Genomic DNA, 21,330 nt, shown 5'->3' on the forward strand with positions numbered 1-21,330 from the left:
AGAATCTGAGTTCTAGACATTACAAAATTGCAGTGCATGACTGATCAATTGAATACACTAAGAAGAGAAGATTTGAAATCCACATTTTTATTTGTGAAGTGTGTTTCATAAATGAAATTCAAAAGAAAAAGCTCAAGCACATGCAAAATGCAATGCAAATACAGTTAAATAAATACAATTTAGAAATAAAATAAGGCTGGGTCTCAAATAGGCACTTAAGCAGACTCTCAATTCAAAATTAAAACTAAAGCTGACTCAATACAGCAATTCAAGTACTAGTACCTGTAACGTTTACAGTGTTACTTGTTCGGACATGTTTAGCGTTTTAATGATAATTCAGGCTGGAGCAGCTCCGGTGATAGAAACGAAACGATAGAAAGATGTGAGAAACCTTGGTGTTGTTTTCAATCAGGATTTGTCATTTAAACCATATGTTAATCAGGTTTGTAAAATAGCATTTTTCCATCTCCGTAATATTGCAAAGATTAGGAAAATCCTCTCGCAGAGTGATGCAGAAAAAACAGTTTATGCATTTGTATCTTCTAGACTAGATTACTGTAATGTGTTATTAGCAGGATGTCCAAGTAATTTGCTGAATAGGCTCCAGCTGATCCAGAATGCAGCAGCGCGAGTGCTGACAGGAATCAGCAGGAGGGACCACATCTCTCCAGTGTTAGCTTCGCTCCATTGGCTACCTGTAATATTTAGAATCCAATTTAAAATTGTATTACTTGCGTATAAAGCCCAAAACGGCTTAGCTCCGCATTATTTGCAAGACCTGATAGTGCCTTATGTTCCTGGCAGAGTTCTCTGTTCTCGGAGTGCAGGTTTACTCGTAGTTCCTAGAGTATCTAAATGTAGATTTGGAGGGCGGGCGTTCTGCTATCAGGCACCGTTACTATGGAACCAACTTCCAATCTGGGTTAAGGAGGCTGACACCACCTCCACCTTTAAAACCAAACTTAAAACCTTTCTGTTTAGTAAAGCCTATAGTTAGTGTTTAGTAAACCTCTAGCTGGTGTTGGTAAATCTCTAGGTAGTGTAAACTTTAGTGTGTCAGAGTCAGTAGTCATAGCTGCAGCTATAAAACAAGACTATAATAGTTGGTCTCAAACATAGAAATAACACTAGAAATATGATCGAAATGCTTTTATATGTTGAAACTACCTTAAAATAATGCATTTTCCACTGAGAAAGACAAGGATGGCCGCCATGTTTTTATTTTTACAAGGCAGCTGCGGGCAGTCACATGACTTTTGGGCACGCCAATAGAAAATAATAAGGAAAAATGAAAGCTGCAAGCAGCGATGAACGGGCCCTCGCACTCACGGCCACCGCCCCCATAAGCATATCAGAAATGACACCACCCACGACTTCCTATGTCAAACCATTCAAAAGATATAGCAGAAAAAAGGGACAACCAATCAGAAGAAGGGGCGGGGCTAATTCAGGCCAATGAAGGTCAAGGACTCCATACAGAATCTGATGATACCACCCACGACTCTCTATGTCAAACCATTCAAAAGTTATAGCAGAAAATCGGGACAACCAATCAGAAGAAGGGGCGGGGCTAATTTTCACCAATTATGGTCAAGGACTCAATACCGAGTCCCATGACACCACCCACGACTCTCTATGTCAAACCTTTCAAAAGTTATGGCAGAGAAAATTATTCTAGGGGGCGCTGTTGAGCCGTTAGGCCACACCCATTAATGCAAACCATGAAATATCAAATTTATCGGCATAATTCAAAATTGACGAATTCCTGTTGGGTTTCGGCCATGGCGCCAAGAGACTTTTCTTTAAGTTGCGACATGATACAGGTGTGTACCGATTTTCGTTCATGTACGTCAAACCGTATTATGGGGCTTGAGGCACAAAGTTTTTTCTGTCTGAACCAACCAGATGAAGGGTGGGCGCGCTTTTTGGCGTCTAGCGTCGCCACGGTAACGCTTTTGAAAGAGAAAAGTAATGCGTGTTGTCGCAGGATGGAGACGCACGTTTTGATGTATAACACACCTGGGTGCACGTTACGGTTCGGGCCGTATTAACTGCCGAACGAATGGCATAAATTGCGCCAAAGTGACACGATTAATTCAAAATGGCTGACTTCCTGTTCGGTTTCGTCCATGTCGCCAAGAGACTTTTCTTTAAGTTGTGTTCTGATACAGGTGTGTAGCGATTTTCGTGCATGTACGTCAAACCGTATTGTGGGGCTTGAGGCACAAAGTTTTCTAGGGGGCGCTGTTGAGCCATTTTGCCACGCCCATTAATGTAAGCCATTAAATATCAAATTTTTCGCCAGGCCTGACTTGCATGCAAAATTTGGTGACTTTTTGGCACGTTTAGGGGGGCAAAAAGGCCCTCCTTTCGTCAGAAGAAAGAAAGAAAAAAGAAAAAAGAAAAATTCCAACAGATACAATAGGGCCTTCGCACTGAAGGTGCTCGGGCCAGTGGCGTAGCCACGGGTGTGCCAGGGTGTGCCAGTGCCACCCAAAGAGACAGCTGGCACACCCAAAAATTTGATGCATTTTTTTTTTTTTTTTTTGGTATAGTCTTCTAAGTATTCTAAATCTAGGCTAATCTACGCTATTAGTATGTAATCATGATGTTCAAAATAATTCAAAATAAAGAAATCTTATTTTTGCATCCCGTCAGGCGATGTGTCGCGGCAGCTGGACTGTTAAACCTAAATTATGGTTCCGCGTTAAATCGACGGCGTAGCCTTCGGCGTAGGGTACGCGGCGACGCACAATGTACGGTGTGCGTCGCCGTGTACCCTACGCCGTAGGCTCTGCGTCGGTGTAACGCAGAACCATAAATCAGCCTTCAGACAACTCATCAAACGCAAGGTGGATGGCAGACATGAGTTCCCGTCCATTATTGAAGTCTTAGACTCCTGCAACAAAGATGTTTTATCCAAGATTAACTGGTTGCATCGTATTCTAAAAGCATTGCCTGTTACAAGTTGCTCCGTGGAGCCTTTTTTTAGTCGTCAACAGGATCAGAGCCGTCAGAGCGACGACGCTCAGAGAGACTGAGGAGCCTCTCGTTGCTCATGTTTGAAAAAGATTTGGAGTGTGCATTTTTTCTGTATTTAACAGCGTTTGTGTGTAATGTATATGATTAATAACAGCAGCACGTCAGGCGCCCCTCTGCTCCTTCACCCGCCCCCCCTCCTCTCCCCCCCCCCCCTCCTCTCCTCCCCGACTAACACTAGTATGAGCTGCAGCTCCAATGCGCGCCACCGCGAGCACGCGCAGCAGCGCGAGTGTTTTGGATTGACGGTAACTTTATGGAGAGGTAGAAAAAAAGAAGAGAGGAAGAGAGAGAAAGAATCAGGACAGGCAGGGGAAGCCAACAGGTTGGTCTAATATTAAGTGGAAGTGTAGGAAGAGCCACCTGGTAGGCTACTAAGTGATTAATATCTAAATATGATTTATATCGAAAGATTGCATAAGCAAGATTTGCAATTTATTCAAAGCTATTAAAAATGTTTGTTGCACAAAAACCTAGATGCCCAGTATGGTTTGAATTTCTGCTGACCAACCTGTCCTTTTGGGAAAATTATATTATTTTATTTTATTACTTTATGATAAAACCATCAGGCCAACTTTAAGCCAAATAGTTGTGTTCTGCCTCTGGTTAAATAGCTTTGTTGATCATGCGTAATGTGGATACGTTATGGCTCTGAGTGCATGAGTGTTATATTTCACTATGTTTGCTTCATTGGGTAGCTATGTGTGTGTGTGTGGTTATGTTTTTGTGATGTTTTTTTTTAGGACATGCATAAAGTGTGGTTATTATATTACTTATTATTATATTATATATATTATTATACGTATTATATATTGAGAGCACACACAACATGTGGATATGTTTTGCACTGTTAATAATGTTGGATATACATGCTTTTGAATGTTTGTGGAGGTGTAACGTCTAGTTTTGTTGAAAAAAGATTTGGCACACCCAGGCTTTGCTGGTGCACACCCAAAGTCTCTTTTCTGGCTACGCCACTGGCTCGGGCCCTAAAAATGTGAAAATGTCATAATTTGAGAGGCCTTATTGTGAAACTAATACGTTTTGTACTGTGGACCAATGTTGCTATTTCACATTTTGATGTGAGAATGGGTTGCTAATCTTTGCTGTTTTAAAACAAGTAGAGCCGTTCTGAGGTATGCTGAATGCACAACTAAAGCAGAAGTTCCAAAGGTTAAAATAAAAATAAAACTAGACCAGAATATCGACACTCAACATTTTTCTTTCTTCCCTTTATGACATTTGGCTTGTCTCACAACAGACACAAAATTATAGTGACACTTTCCTTCTTGCCCCAGTCCACTCTGGTCTGCCTTCTTTGATAAAGATCAATATTTGAGAAGCAGCAGAGGTGTTTGTGTAGCCGCCGATCTCAGCGGGATGTCCGATATTGTGTGAAACCTGGAAGATTGTGGTGAGGGATGGTGTGAGCAGGGGGGGATGCTCGTGGCCCCAGGATGACCTGACAGCACAGATATTTAATAATAGTCTTAACCCGGCCTTCCAGCAGATGTGCTGCAGAGGTATGAATATGACTTTGACTTCAACCTTCCGACCCAGTAGACTTGCAGAAAAAACGTTGAGGAACAGCAGGGATTTGGCTGTTGCACTGTTCACCTCTATCAGACTGCAGTTAATACTCAGTCACTGACTGAAAGCAGCCTGGCTTGATATGATGGTATTATACCTGAAATAAAAGCCTGGAAGTGAATCTTGGTCCTTGCTAAATCAGTTTGCCCTCTGGAGGTTAAACAAGTGTCATTACTACTACTACTACTACTACTACTACTACTACTATTACTGCTACTACTAATAATAATCATCATAATTAAAGCTGCAAGCAGCGATGAACGGGCCCTTGCACCCTTGTGCACGTTCAGGCTGCAGTGGAAGCTTGTATGACTTGATGTAGATTCTTCAGGCCTGGACATTTAGCGGATGAAACCAGCCACGACTCTCTATATTATACTATTCAATAGTTATGGCAGAAAGTAGGAACTATCAGATATCGACCAATCAGAAGAAGGGGCGTGGCTAATTCATGCCACTGAAGGTCAAGTACTCAAAACCGAGTTAGATGACACCACCAACGACTCTCTATGTCAAACCATTCAAAAGTTATGCCAGAAAATAGGGACTGTCAAATATTCACCAATCAGAAGAAGGGGTGGGGCTAATTCAGGCCAATGAAGGTCAAGTACTCAAAACCGAGTCAGATGACACCAGCCACGACTCTCTATATCAAACCATTCAAAAGTTATGGCAGAAAGTAGGAACTATCAAATATCGACGAATGAGAAGAAGGGGCGGGGCTAATTTGCACCAATCTTGTTCAAGGACTCAATACCGAGTCCGATGACACCACCCACGAGTCTTTATGTCAAACCATTCAAAAGTTATTGCAGAAAGAAGGAACTATCAAATATGGACCAATCAGATGAAGGGTGGGTGCGCTTTTTGGCGTCTATTGTCGCCACGGTAACGCTTTTGACTGAGAAAAGTAATGCCCATCGTTGCGGGATCTAGACGCACATTTTTATGTATAACACACCTGGGTGCAAGTTACGGTTCGGGCCGTATTAACTGCCAAAGGAATGGCATAAATTGCGCCAAAATTACATGATTAATTCAAAATGGCCGACTTCCTGTTTGGTTTCGGCCATGTCGCCAAGAAACTTTTCTTTAAGTTGCGACATGATACAGGTGTGTACCGATTTTCGTACATGTACGTCAAACCGTATTGTGGGGCTTGAGGCACGAAGTTTTATCTGTATGGACCAATCAGATGAAGGGGGGGCGTGCTTTTTGGCGTCTATCATTGCCACGGTAATGCTTTTGACTGAGAAAAGTAATGTGCATCGTTGCAGGATCGAGATGCACATTTTGATGTATAACACACCTGGGTGCACGTTACGGTTCGGGCCATATTAACAGCCGAAGAAATGGCATAAATTGCGCCAAAATTACATGATTAATTCAAAATGGCTGACTTCCTCTTCGGTTTCGGCCATGGCGCCAAGAGACTTTTCTTTAAGTTGTGACATGATACAGGTGTGTACCGATTTTCGTGCATGTACGTCAAACTGTATTGTGGGTTTTCTAGGGGGCGCTGTTGAGCCATTAGGCCACACCCAATAATGCAAACCATTAAATATCAATTTTTTTGCCAGGCCTAGTTTGCTTGCAAAATTTGGTGACTTTTGGGGCACGTTTAGGGGGACAAAAAGGCCCTCATTTCGTCGGAAGATGGAAAATTCCTACAGATACAATAGGGCCTTCGCACTGTCAGTGCTCAGGCCCAAAAAACGAGAAAAACAAAAAAAAATTCCTACAGATACAATAGGGCATTCGCCCTGTCAGTGCTTGGGCCCTAATAATCATAATAATAATCATAATTGCATTAATTTACCATAAAGATGATCTGATCATCTAGACTTGCTACTTTGTTAGGTATACCTACAGTAGTATAAGCTACAATAACAGATATAACAGATACACAGTCTTTTTTCTAAATATACACAAACCTTTATTATTTCTATTTAAAAAAGAAACCCATTAAAAATGTACAATGCTGGAGGAAAAAGTAAGTGAACCCACAGACCATCTGTTCAACAAAAACTAGTTGGAGTCAGTTAATGAATGGTTTGGAGCAACTGTTGTGCCACAAAGGAAAAAGGCTCACCCAGTGGCTATGCAGGATGGAAGATGAGCCTCAAATACAAATTGTCAAACTACCGCACACATCTCCAGAAAGTAGAATGTCTTGAAGTATGTGTGAATTCTTTGAAACATAAACCAGCTCAGAAATGTTCCCCTGCTTTTGACGTAAAGAGACCAAAGAGGGGTGAAGTGGAACACTGTCCCTCTTTTCCATTTGAGAAGATGAGGGTCGAACTCCTTCCAGATGTGAAGAAACATGACAACAGAGAGACGATAAGGGATAAAATGAACATAACATTCCATTAAGAAGATAAGAACTCATTTATGAGGCTCCCATGATCAGCGATGTAGAAGAAAGTTGGCCAGCTCTTTTTGATGCAGCGGAGGTAGGTTAAAAAATGATGCCCTGACTAGTTATGTCAGCGATGATGTGTCGATGTATAAAAGTAATGCTTGACTTTATTTATACTCGTCATAGCTCTGATACACTTTCCAGGTGATTTAAAAGGTGGTAATGGAGTTGGATGCAACTCAACTCTCAAGAAAAGCCCAAAGTTTAAAGAAAAAACTGCTCCTGAACGGAGAGCTCACTGCTGTTGTGCACGTAAGGTGGTAAGGTCCATCTAAGAAGACATTTAAAGCTGACACTTTCTCCCCTGCACTTTCCTGCACTTTCTCAACCTGCAGGTTGAATTTCTTTTTCTAACTGTTATTCTGTAACTGATGTGGATGGGGCCAGTTTATTTTCCCCTCTTTCTCTCTGTTAAAAGTCCTCCGATTGTCAGCTTTCTATTTGTCTTTTACACGTGAAGAAATAGAGAATTGTACAATCTAAATAGTCCCATTAGGGTCGTGTGAAACGGGAGGTTTTGATTCAGTTGGATTAAAGAATTGAACCAAGATGTCACAGTGTTTATTTATTTATTTTTTTAATTATTTAATTCTTTATTTCATTCATTAAAAGAAAAAAAAAGTTCAATAGAATTACTAAAAATCTCTTCCCTTGAATGAAAGGGAATAGAAAGAAGACTAAGCTTAATTTATCTGTCCCTTTTCCCAATAAATCAAATTTAAATTAATGTAATAATAAAAAAATAAAAAAACAAATTACAAATTATGCAATAAAAAAACACTTTCCAATAAACATAATTAAAAAAAAAAAACAACAAAGACATAAAATAACACAAAATAGCTGTCGTCAGATACACAGATAGTCATATTCTTTTTTGTTCCAAAGAAAAAAAATATGACAATGGTGCTAAAAAGAGAGAGAGAGAAAAAAGAAAACCCACCTAACTTAACAATTATCATGATATTTCTTCATCAAACTGGCTTTTATTACTCTCTTAACTGTAATGTTTGATTTGCATTCTTTGGCTTCTGTATCCAGATTGTTCCATGAACTGATTTTTTGACCTTTTAATGAAACACAACGCTCCGTTAATTTTGTCCTGAATTTAGTTTTACAATAGGATCAGTGATGGGATTTTTGACACTCACTGTATCGTTTTATCCTGAGGCTCTTGAATAAATATTTTGAAATACAAATTTTTTTATGATTATTTTGGATAAAAATGGGTACTGTTAATGTTTAAGAAGTTTAATTGAAATGTGTTTACCATTCCAGAAATCATTTATTTTAATGTTTAAGGTAATTCAATTCAATTCAATTAAGTTTTATTTGTATAGCGTCTAATTCAACAAAAGTTGTCTCTAGGACCTTTCCAGAGACCAGAACATAAACCCCGAGCAATTATTACATAAACAATGGCAGGTAAAAACTCCCCAACGGCAACAGACCGCAAACACCAGGAAGTGACGTGATGCCATACGTTACCCAATCAGCAAGTAACTGTTATTGCATTTCAAATCAGTTCAATAGTTATATTGAAACGTTTACAATTACAGTTGATTTAATCTTTACAATAGAGGCCTTAAACTGAATGTTTCTATTTTTCTCTTCCAAGATGGTTGCCTATAACCTTTTTCAAAAGAAAAGGTCTAATTTCTATGATGTGATTGAGTCGATAAAACACTGAAAAACGTATTTATTCACTTATTCACTGTTGATTTGTATTTCTGGAAGGAAGTAATGTCAGTTCAATTATTGACCTATCTGCAGTGAGTTTAGATATTTAGTTCTGAAAGGTTACTAGTGGTTACAGGCAACCATCTTGGAAAAGAACAATATTCTGTTTTAAGGCCTCCATTAGAAAATGTTGTATTTAATAATAGGCAAGGCAAGTTTATTTGTAGAGCACAATTCAACACAAGGTCATTCAAAGTGCTTTACATCAACATTGAAAGCGGCGAGACACAATTAAACAGTAAATAACAAATAAAATGAAATAAAATGATAAGAAAAGAGGTAAGATAAAAGCACAGGTAAGTATTTAATTTAAATAATAATAGAATAATAAAAAATAACCTTGTATTTAAGTGACCAGATAGTATTGGAGTTTAAGTCATTGAAAGGAGTGGGAATAAAGTGGTAAAATTGTGAAGAAATACAATATTTCAAGAGCTCAAATGATGTCATCAAAAGATGTTTCAATCATACTTTATGAACACAAAATACGTATGACCGGGGCCTATGGCCGGGGGCGGGGCCTATGGCCGGGGGGCGGGGCCCATGACCGGGGGGCGGGGCCTATGGCCGGGGGGCGGGGCCTATGGCCGGGGCCCATGGCCCGGGGGCGGGGCATATGACCGGGGGGCGGGCGATATGACCAGGCCCTTTGCAGCAATTCACCACAAACTCACATGTTCTTGCTACCAATGTGTGTCTGTGATTGTTCTAACTCAGGGGTCGGCAACCCAAAATGTTTTAGAGCCATATTGGACCAAAAACACAAAAAACAAATATGTCTGGAGCCGCAAAAAATGAAAAGTCTTGTATAAGCCTTAGAATGAAGAAACACATGCTCCATGTATCTATATTAGTTAGAACTGGGTCCTCGGCTGCAAATGTTGCATATTAATGTCTTTCGACGTGACTCTTTTTGTTATTGGACAACTTCTCGCTACAGAGCAAACATTCAGGCAATGAATGCAAATGATTCGCTCCAAGAAACGTTGAATCCTCTTTTCTCCTCAGTTATTTTTCTCTTTTTCCCTTTGGAAACAATCCCTTTGGCCGGTTTGTTTACAACAGCCACCTGCCTGGTAGAAACGCACAATTTAAATGACATATTTTGCTCAACTAACATGACTAAGCATAAATTAAATAGAAATACCTGCAAAAATATTTAAAAAATGAAATAAAAAAAGGTTTAATCCAGATTTAAAGTAATTAAACCTTCATATTGTTCAGTTTTTATACGTTTTAAGGATTTAAAGTAATTAAACCTTCATATTGTTTAATTTTTATATATTTTAAGGATTTAAAGTTATTAAACCTTCATATTGTTTAGTTTTTATATATTTTAAGTATGTTTGTGTCATGTTTGTCCTCCTACAGAAACCATATGAAAACAAAAAATATATTTCCCTCCCCCATCTATTTCCATTTTCAAACATTTTTGAAAAAGCTCCAGGAGCCACTAGGGCGGCGCTAAAGAGCCGGGGGTTGCCGACCCCCGTTCTAACTGTAGCTACCTGTAAACCTGCTCCCTGACCAGTATGCGGCTTCTGGCGGCCCGGACCCGGGGATGAATCTCTGCTAACAACGTCAGCTTCATCTCCCACAGGAGGAGAATTAGGGCCAACAAAATATGCGTCTAGCTTGGGCAATTTGGCTTTTTCTTGCTCCCTTTTTTCTTTTTATTTGCGTTTTATCGCTCCAATTTTGTGTTTTTAACTCAAACTGCTCATGTTTAGGCTGTAGGATTACTGCTCTGTTGACAAGTGATCCATGATGACGTTGATAGACGGCTGTTGATGACGAACCATTTTACCCAAAATACATTTGGAGATTCACTTGCAATTTTTGTTTTAATGTTAACTGTGAGTGTGAAAATCTCAGCACAACATATTATTCAATGCTTTATATGCAATATGCAACTTTATATGCAATTCTGGAACTCTTTAGATAGGTCTCTTAAGTTTGTATCATCCTTAAAAATGTTTAGGACCAGCTTGGTGGGGAATCTCTTATCTAGGCTAAATTAATAGGCTATTCTAATTGAAATGAAATTGCAATTTTATGGATATTTTTTGTTTGTGTGTTTATTGTGTTTTTCTTTGTTTCTTTTACCTTTTCTTTTTCCTTTATTTTCTTTTTCTATTGATTGATTTGTTTTTGTGATTTTGTATTGAGGGAGAGCATTTTTTATAAGCCCCTCGGGCTTCTTTTCCTCTCCTGCACAATTATTTGTTCTTGTATTGTTAATATAATTACTGTTTTAACATTGTGCATATGAATAAAAAAAATAAATAAAAATAAAATACCTAATATGAACCAAGTGGTGCCACAAAAAAAAAAAAAAAAAAAATCTCGGCCGGGGAGCATGCTGCCTCAGGGGCCTCAGGGGCGGACCCCCCCAGCCCCCCCTGAAGCCCCGCCCCTGTGTGCAACCAATGTCCACTATTAAATTAACTAAGTCCAACATGTTCTTTTTTTCAGTGTAGTTCATTAACCTCAATTTCCTGTTACTGTTTTTCTCCTTCCATCAGACACTCCACTCAGCAGCAAACCAACAAAGTCATCACTAGCACGAGCCAGCTCATCAAACAGCTCTCTGATATAATCAGCGGCTCTTCACGGGTATTTTATGCCGACTTTCCTTCCTCATTGACTGTCATTGTGGAGGAAAAACAGTAGATTAAACAGCATTTCAGCTAATTAAAGCTAATCTTGTTTTGTTGCACAGCAAGACCGTCTGCGCCTGACCAGACTAAAGACTGAGCTCTCTGAGTCGGTGCAGCGATATGGAGACCTGCAGAAGGTATGACACGCAGTGCTGACAGAACAACAACTGATATGGGCTCAAATTAAAGACATAAATATTTTGTATCCGTAAATAAACTTTGTACTTGTAGAAATATTTTGTGCATGTGCAAAAAATATTTGTACTTGTAGAAATATTTTGTGCATGTGCAAAAATAATTGGTACTTGTAGAAATATTTTGTGCATGTGCAAGACATATTTGTACTTGTAGAAATATTTTGTATATGTGCAAAAAATATTTGTATTGTAGAAATATTTTTGCATGTGCAAATAATATTTGTACTTTTAGAAATATTTTGTGCATGTGTAGAACATTTTTGTAGCTGTGGAATTAATTTGTCTATGTGCAACATTGGATATACAAAGCTACAAACTTTTTTTACAAAAGCTACAAACTTTTTTTACAACTACGAATTATGGCGAATTATGGCAGTGTTTTGACGTGCCAATAATAAGAGCCAATCAGCGATCTTTGGCACAAGTTTCAAAGCGTTTCTGGAGAGCCAATCAGCACATTGCATCGCCTACTGACGTCGCCGCCATATACACCGCCAAGTACAAAGTTTATTTACAGATAAAAAATGTATGGCTTTAATTTGAGCCCATAAACTGACTTTTCAAGGAAAAACATCAACAGCGAGGTTCCACACGCAGACAAGCAAACATACAGGCGTGACATGTAGAGGATGAATAAACATCTTTTCTTTTGAAAGAAAAGACCCTTTTGGCCTCATTCTTAATTTTCTACATTTTCAGAAAATTGCAGAGCGCTCAAAGGCCTTGCTTCCTCCAGCGCAGAAGGACAAGAAGGTGAGCTGAAAGTCCAACCTTCGCGCGTCAATCATCTGTTGAAGAGCAGGACGGGGAGATGATGTTTCATTGCATCCTCTGAATCCCTGTCCACTCTGTCCATGTCTGCTCTGTTCCTGTCCACTCTGTCCCTGTCTGCTCTGTTCCGGTCCACTCTGTCCCTGTCTGCTCTGTTCCTGTCCACTCTGTCCCTGTCTGCTCTGTCCATGTCTGCTCTGTTCCTGTCCACTCTGTCCCTGTCTGCTCTGTTCCGGTCCACTCTGTCCCTACCCACTCTGTCCATGTCTGCTCTGTTCCTGTCCACTCTGTCCCTACCCACTCTGTCCCTGTCCACTCTGTCCCTGTCCACTCTGTCCCTGTCCACTCTGTCCCTGTCCACTCTGTCCCTGTCCACTCTGTCCCAGCCTACTCTGACAGTTCAGTTCCAGAATAGGACAGTGGCAGGTGGATGTGCATCTGTTTTTTACTAGCAATTTATATATTTTTGAGTCTTTTCTTCATCATGTTTTTCATGTAAAATACGGGCTTTTGGAATGATTTTTCACTCCGGGTTCTGTGTGAGGGATTTTTTCTGTCACCTTTGATGTTTCTTACCACCTGTTATGATGAGTAACCATAGCATTGACAATGTTGTTTACAAGCGGGGGCAGATGATTGACATTTAAAAAGCCCAGATGAGGCCCATAGTGGCCACGGTTACATGATGTTTTTTAATTCGCAATTAATTATTCTGAATTAAATAATTCATAGTTAAACTATTTTCCTTCGAGTTTACATGGAAATAGTAATTCCGAATTGGAAAATTGGCTTTATCCAATTCCGCTTAAGGTCTGGGGGTTGAAAAGGGTTCTGATTGGATAGGGGGGCGGATGTCTTTACATAATAGGTAAAGACGTCCGTCCCCCCCCTCAGTAGCACCTGCCTTGAAGACACTGATGAAAGCACAATGTCTGGCCTCAAAGACGTTGTGATGTGGTCTGGAAACTTGAGCTGCTTGCCCAAGTCCACTAGATCCCAGTCAACTGCTGAGGTGAGGAGGCCGGCTGCTGGTTTAGGCTGTGACTGCGGCTGCTCTCCAGCCCTGATAAAGGCAATGTTCCTCTTGCCAGGTTGTTGCTTGCTGCTGTTGCTTTTGGCCACGATGGTGGAGATGTCTTCAGCTACTGTCTTCAGCACTTGGTCGTTCTGCCAGCAGTAGCGGCCCTCCCCCAGGGCAGGAGCACAGGCAGGAGAGTTGACCATGCCCCAGAGATGGAGGTTGGCTGGGCTGGGTAATACATCATAGACAGCTTGGACCATGAACTTGATGTGCTGGGGTTCAGCCTGCCTGAACTCAGACCAGGTCACCTTCCTCTCCAGCGGTCCCTCCCATCTTGTCCATGCTCCTTGTTGCTGCATGCCCACCATCCTGCTGGTCCGTTCCTCCTCAACCCCTGCCCGCACCTCCTTCAGGACTAGCTGGCGTTTGTCCTTACCACGAACCTTCTCGTAGCGAGGTTGACGAACGGCTCCCAGCCCTGCACGTGCTGTTGCAACCGTGCCCACGAAAGCACTATGTCTCAGCCGAGACTCAGCTACATCCAGGCCTTCCTGAGCCCTCCATTTCCTACGCACCAAGATGCCCGCTGATGCCACTTTCAAGTCCTTGGAGTCCCGGTAGAGCAAAGCCTCTCTTGTGCAAGAGACCCTGAACTCCTCTTCAAGGCTGCTGAAAGGGAGCTGGAGTTTGTTGGTCTTCCCATACAGAGCTGCACTGCATAGACTCTGTGGAAAGCCCATCCAACAACGGAGGTGGCTACTGATCTTCCTCTCTGGAGTCTCCACTGTAGACAAGGGCACTTCATACACCAACAGAGGCCAGAGAACCCGGGGTAGGATGCCATGCTGGTAAATCAATGCCTTAAACCTCCCAGGTAGGCCAGACTTGTCAACAGCCGATAGCCACGTCTCAAGCTCCTTGATGGTTGTTGCTGGTTCGTTTTGTTAACTCTGAGCTTTGTTGCTTTGTTTGTTAGTTTGCTGGTGTTTTTTTTTTCCTCTCTGTGATTTTTAAGTTATTTGTGAAGAAGTTCTGAGTTCCCTGTGGGAGTTTTTCTTTGTTTTTCTATTAAACTACGCCTCGTTTTGGCTAAAGTTTAACCCGGTTTTATTTTTAAAATTATCTTCAAAACATAAAAAGAAATCGATCAAAAATCAGAATTAATACAGAAATTATTGGTGCTGTAAACATGTGTCTTTTTGGAAAGGTGCACAACATGGACTTTGGTAGAATAAGAACAAAAGTGCATTTGGATAAAGGGAATGTCATCCTGACTTCCCACATGAAAAAGATCGTTGGAAACAGTTAGGCACCAAATATAATATATTTAATTTTCTCAGATGGCAAAAATAAGAACTTTATTGATCCCACATAGGAGTAATTCATGTTATATCAGCTATAGAGAACAAGGTAGTGTCGAAAAACAATAGAAATCCCCCCTCACAAAAATAAGAAAAATAGAGAAACATATTTTCTCACCAACAAAACATATTTAAAATTTTCCAAGTAACAAAATAACATATTTTTCGGACAATGAAATAATATTTGAACCATCTTTCAGACAATTAAATTTGTTCATGAGAAAATATGTTTCTCTGTTTTTCTTTTGTGAGGGGGTAGCACACAGTCGTAAGAACACCATACTTATGACCACAGAGAAAGACATCCTCATGTCCATTGACAATGACAGAGTTGCAGAAAAAAGTGACCTGTTGAAGAAACTCCTTATCCCTAAACATTGAGAAAAATGGCATTGCTGGTTTGTTTTTTTAGGTTAACATTCAACCTTCATTTCTATGTGAGTATTCAAGTTAAACTGTATATTTACACCCTCATTACATTGTGATTTATCATAACTCATACAGTGTTGTGTATTTCAGATACCTGTTTTGTATTGGTTCAACCAGAGGGACTGCAGTGAGACCTTAATTTCTATGTGAGAGTATTCAAGTATCAAACTAGAATACTATGCTCTTAACACAACATCTAGTCAAATCAGTACTATTGCTATAATTTGGATGGTATAGTATCATGAGCCACAATTAAGTATTGTGACACTCATGCCAGGCGTTATTGTTGTTGAGTTTCCATGCGCCAATTGCTTTGGGCCGGGCCTAATCAAAGTCCAGGGCCGTTTTTTAGTCCCAGTCCGTCCCTGTGTAGTGGTGACAGTGAGATCGTCCATGAAGGCTCTGATGGGGGGCTGCCGAGTGCCAGATTTAGACAGAGGGCCTCTGCACTCAGTTTCTGCTGCCTTGACTACCATGTTCATGGCTAGGGCAAACAGGCTAACTGAGATTGTACACCCAGTTATGATGCCCTTTTCAAGCCTGTGCCAATCTGATGTTGTGCTCCCAGAAGTGACTCTGAGACGGAAGTTCCCATAGTAGTTCAGGATGAGGTCCTTGATCTTCCTGGGTACATGGTGTCGGTCCAGGGTAGTCTCCACAAGCTTGTGGGGTATGGAGCCAAAGGCATTGGCAAGGTTGAGCCAAAGCACAGCGAGGTCTCCCTTACCCTCCCACGCCTCCCTGATCAGCTGGGATACTACACCAGTTTGTTCCAAGCATCCTGACACACTGGGGATACCACCTTTCTGAACCGAGGTGTCAATGTAGGCATTACTGAGGAGGAATCCTATCAACCTTATGGAGAGGATGCTGAAGAAAATCTTCCCCTCAACACTCGGAGTGAGATGGTTCTAAACTGCTCCAGCTTGGTGGAATTCTCCTCCTTAGGTATCCAGACACCCTCGGCCTGCCTCCAATTCAATTCAATTCAATTCAATTTTATTTATATAGCGTCTCTAGACTCAGAGTTGTCTCTAGACGCTTTCCAGAGACCCATACCCAGAACATGACCCCCGAGCAGTTATTACATAAACAATGGCAGGTAAAAACTCCCCTAGTGGGAGAAAAACCTTAAGCCAAACAGTGGCAAGGAAAAACTCCCCTTTAGGAGGGAAGAAACCTTGAGCAGGACCAGGCTCATAAGGGGGGACCCTCCTGCCGAGGGCCAGACTGGTGGGTCAGGGACGGCAACAGCACAGCACAGCTCCACTGGTCAGACACAGTTCCTCTTCGCCAAATCACTCGCAGGATCTTCCAGAGGATTCTAATGAGCTCAGGACAGCGCTTGTACACCTTGTAGGGAACTCCACCGGGTCCTGGAGCGGATCTGGCTCTGGCTGCGGTGACAACCTCTTGGACTTCCTTCCAGGTAGGATCACCGGTGATGAAATCGACAGTGGGAGATGGTATGTCCAATAAGGCAGTGAGGGGCCCTAGATCTTGCTTTCTATCAGGGTCGCTCAGGTTGTTTTTCAGGAAGTGGTCAACTTCTTCCTTGGAGTAAACTAGACGCCCACTGCGCTTCTGCCCCAACAGCTGTTTGATGAATCCGAATGGATCATCTATGAATGCAGTTCGCTTCCTGGCCCTCTCTTTCCTGCGTCTCCTGTGCCATTCATCTCTACGCAGGGTCGAAGTTTTTTCCTGATGATGTTCCGGAGTTCAGCCAGTTGCGGTTTCTCCTCCTCAGTTGCTGCCTTGTACTGCCTTGCCAGGGACCGGCGCTCCTTCCGCAGTTGATGGATCTTTTCTGCCCTTCGGTTTATGGTGTAGATAGGTCTGATGGGCTTGCACTCTTTTATGCCAAACCTCTCTTTTCCATGGGCGACAATGATGATGGTCATGGTCTGAAGCCTTCTGTCGACATCCCCTTTTGCTGTGGAGTTGATGATTTTGGCTGCGTCCTCATCAAATTGGTGCCACACTTTGTGTTGGCTTGCAGGAGGCCACTTGATACGAGGCTGCCGAATTACTTCGCTGGGCGCTGGAGGGCGTATCACATGAAGGTTCTGGGCTCTGTGGGGTGTTTCCCGGCCGGGCTACTCCATCGTCTCACCAGGACTAGGTCCTGTGCGCTGTGTTACACTCTCCTGCACTAAGCATTTCATGCGGCCCTGATGGATTTTTAGGCCGCAATTACGTCTACCGGAAGAAAAACAGCCGCTACAACTTTGAAAGTCTCACATTTCTTATGTTTCCTGCCATCTGTTCTTTTAATTATTTTCAGGTCCTCCAAGCTATTTATTACATAAATCGCTCTGCTCTGCTCTTGACCACCGTTTACTGCATGCTGCCATCTTGAAACTTTGTTTGGAAAACAAAGTTTGAGTAAAAATTACCATGTAAACGCCTTATTCCGAATGAAAATTGCCATTCCGAATTAAACGTAAGTAGCTGGTTTAAGTGGCTGGTTTATTCCAATTTTAAATCTGAATAGAATAATTCCGCGATCATGAATACACTCATTCCTCTTTAAATTAATTCCGTTTTTTCTGCGCTGCTCGTTCCCTCGCCCCTCTGTGTCCATGACGCTTATATTCCACGCTGGGCTGGTTTTCGAAACAAAGTTTCAAGATGGCAGCACGCAGTAAACGCAAGAGCAGAGACGATTTATTTAATAAATAACTTGGAGGACCTCAATATAATTAAAAGAACAGATGGCAAGAAACATAAAAATTGTGAGCTTTGTGAGAATTGTAGCGACTGAGCAGCTAAGTTAGTTTTTCTTCCGGTAGACGTAACTTCCGGTCCGCCCCTCTATCCAATCAGAATCTTCCCAACCCCCAGACCTTAAGCGGAATTGAATAAAGCCGATCAAACGTGTTTTCCATGTAAACCTATATTAGGAATTACTATTTCCATGTAAACTCGAAGAAAAATAGTTTAATTCTGAATTATTTAATTCTGAATAATTAATTCCGAATTAAAAAACATCATGTAACCGTGGCCACTGAGATGTGGCTGCAGGAGCATATTCCCAACTCCAACGGCTCCCTGCTTGGCTCTCAGGCGATACAGTCAGAGAAGAGGAACCAAACGGTAAAGATGGTGGACTTGTAGTGTTTGTCTGCAACAGAAAGTGTAATCCAGGACATGCTACTGTGAAACAATGTCTCTGCCGCCAAATATTTAGCTGTGAGTTTCCATGCATACTTTCACTGGGAGTTCACCAGTGTAGCCATGGTGTAGTCAAATGACACAAAGGTGTCATTTGTGTGATGTGCTTCTGCGTCCCAGAGAAGTCTAGATGTTTGTGGAGGCGTGAAGGCTTTGTGGCAGCGTTGTGGCAGCGTTGTGGCAGCGTTAGCTGAGCAGCGGTGACTCAGCCGAGTTGGTCCCCACGCTCTGATGGATGCTGGCCCATCCAACGCGACACCCAGACTTCGCTGTGCAATCGGCCGCACATAGGTGAAGCGTATTAGCCATGCAAAAAAGACAACTAAGTCTCTAACTCTCTAACTCTTCCCTTCCACTTTTGTTTCCATGGCAGCCTTGTCCTCAGTCCTATACATTGAAATGACGTGCAGTGACAAATCCATTCAGTTCAATTCAAAAATACTTTATTAATCCCTGAAGGGAAATTAATTCAATTTAATATTGCTTCAGCTTTGAAATATCAGTGCACAGCAACACCACATTGTCTCAAACACTCCAACATTTAATGAGGGATGTCAGTCCACCAATGGCTCCCACTATTTTAATTAATTCCATTGTATCCAACACTCAAGTTCAAGATTTTTGCTTTAGATGGAAAGAAAAACACAATAATTTCCCTCTGAGCAAAGCTGCTGCGTCCTGCTTTTACATTACATTGTTGTAGGAGACACTGAACTTTCATTTCTTCAGAGAAGTCGCTGTGTCAGCCTTTCACTGACCTGCAACACGGGAAGCCGATGGGTCATTGACCTGGACGTGAATAAATCAAAATCACATATTCTCACATACTTCAAATACAAACTGATTTTGTCAAAATGTAGTGCAAAGTATGCAAACAAGTGGACCTTCCCCCTATTTTTACTCAATTACCGTATGTTCTATTCAGGCATTTTGAAAAGGTAATTCTGTTTTCCGTTTCTGTGTCTTTTCCCTGGATTTTCAAATCAAATCCTTTTCGAAACGGCATTTTCTAAATCTATTACCTTTTATTTCACCTATCTTTTTACCTTTTCTGTTGCAATTCAGGCCTTAAGCAAAGAACAAGAAAAACAATGCAAATCAGGTTTGTGCAACAGATCAGCTCCCCGATTGGTCAGAGAGCAGATTTGTGCGAGAAGGAATAGCAACATTATAAGGGGGTTAGATGTTTGCTGTTGCTACTTGTTTCTTTGGTTGTCCTGGCTGTTGAGCATGTAGTGGGATGGAATCATGACTGTTCCGCTGTAGAAGGTCTCCAGAGTAAGATACGCCAGTTTCAGTCCTCCACCACACAAGGAAGGGGGGAAAAGTCACAGAAAGATGCAGATAAATGCGGATATGCGATGCCCTTCAGATTTTACCTAGGGATTAGGATGATTTTGAACAGACGTGAGATGGAACTGGACATTCATCACTTCAAAAACCTTGACCTCGCTGAATTTGGCGATAATTGCGAGGTCCCGACCAGGATGTAAATCACACAAAACATGTCATTTGGATTCATCAGAAGCTGCCTTTTTGCAACCACGCCGTACGGTCATACCTGGCAAAGAGCAGACGATCTGTGACTGAGCAACTTCTGTGGAAGAAGCTGACTGCTTTGGGTTTTTTGGTTTGTTTTTTCCACAGACATGACATAATACACAGTCTGTTGGTCTTACAACGTTCAAGCTGTTCAACTTGTTGGATTTTCACAGCAACATGTTTTCAAGCACTTGCTAAGTCAGAGTTGCCTTTTTCTGGTAGAAAGTTTTAGTCCAACACATCCTTCAACAGGTTGACTTCAGTTCAGTTCAGAAACAATCCCAGCAGCCTCCTCTCATGTCCCCAGCCAAACAGACCTCCTATCCTCCCTTGAGCTACAGGTTCCTTGTCACACCTCAGCTGTCTTAGCCGTTAACAGGATTCTTTATCAAATTACAAAAAACAGAGATTCAGAAAGTGTCTTCAGATCTCAACTCAGACCGCTAGAGCAGGGGTTCTTAACCTTTATGACCTTGGGGCCCAATTTTTTCAGTACAGAGTGGCCCGGGGCCCATTAAATATTAACACTGTATAGCAGGGGTATTCAACTAAAACTTGAATACTATATATAAAACTATATATATATATATATATATATATATATATATATATATATATATATATATATATATATATATATATATATATATATATATTTATAAAAAAGTACATATTTGCCCATTAACATGTGTAACTTGAATTACACATATTTTTTTATCTTAAAAATAAAATAGATTTAATTTTATTTTTCAAATGCTATTTTATTTCTCTACCAGCAGTTTGAATTTCCCCTTTTCTTTGTCAATTGTCTCAACACATTTTTATAATAAATGAATATAAACACATCTTAACAATTGAACAGTTTTGCAATTTCTCTTTCTTCCCCTTAATCTTATGCCCCACCTTTCTGTGTCGTTCAGTGAGAGAACTGAGCTTTCTCCTGTCAGGACTTTAAATCTGGGCTAAATGGTGTCAGGTTCTCATGTGAAGGTGCTCATTGGTGAGCCTGGAACGATATTTAGTTTTAATCATGTTCATTATGGAGAAAGCTGCCTCACAGCTGTATCTGGACCCAATCATGGGCAGGATATTTTAAGATGGTCAGTTTATTTTCTGTGACTTCAGTTCAGACTTGAGTGAATATGTTTGATGAAAAACTTTGTGTTTTGTTTCAGTGGCGTTTCACTTTCGCACTTTGAACGCCACGGTCTCTGAACGTATGAGACACTGGTTTTGTCCCAGGGGGAAGACTGAACCAGGATGAATCTGTCCATTCTGTGTTGAACTTTCCTTTCCACCTGTTACGCTTCTCATCTCTGTAGAGTCAAGCTAATTACCGTATTCTGTTGACCATACGGGCGCCGTGTGGAAAGGCGCACCTTCA

At 41.3% G+C, this 21,330-nt stretch overlaps 1 protein-coding gene across 1 annotated transcript in view; it reads left to right on the forward strand.

The window, feature by feature from the left end:
- LOC133424214 (t-SNARE domain-containing protein 1-like) overlaps nucleotides 1–21,330 on the forward strand; it is a 186,747-nt gene that overhangs the window by 35,779 nt on the left and 129,638 nt on the right. Inside the window, exons 5-7 of the mRNA XM_061714681.1 lie at nucleotides 11,314–11,404; nucleotides 11,511–11,585; nucleotides 12,345–12,398. Of these exons, the coding sequence (XP_061570665.1) occupies nucleotides 11,314–11,404; nucleotides 11,511–11,585; nucleotides 12,345–12,398 (220 nt within the window). The remainder of the gene's footprint in view (nucleotides 1–11,313; nucleotides 11,405–11,510; nucleotides 11,586–12,344; nucleotides 12,399–21,330) is intronic.

Source organism: Cololabis saira, chromosome 3 (assembly GCF_033807715.1).
Source record: "Cololabis saira isolate AMF1-May2022 chromosome 3, fColSai1.1, whole genome shotgun sequence".
NCBI classification, from domain to species: domain Eukaryota; kingdom Metazoa; phylum Chordata; class Actinopteri; order Beloniformes; family Belonidae; genus Cololabis; species Cololabis saira.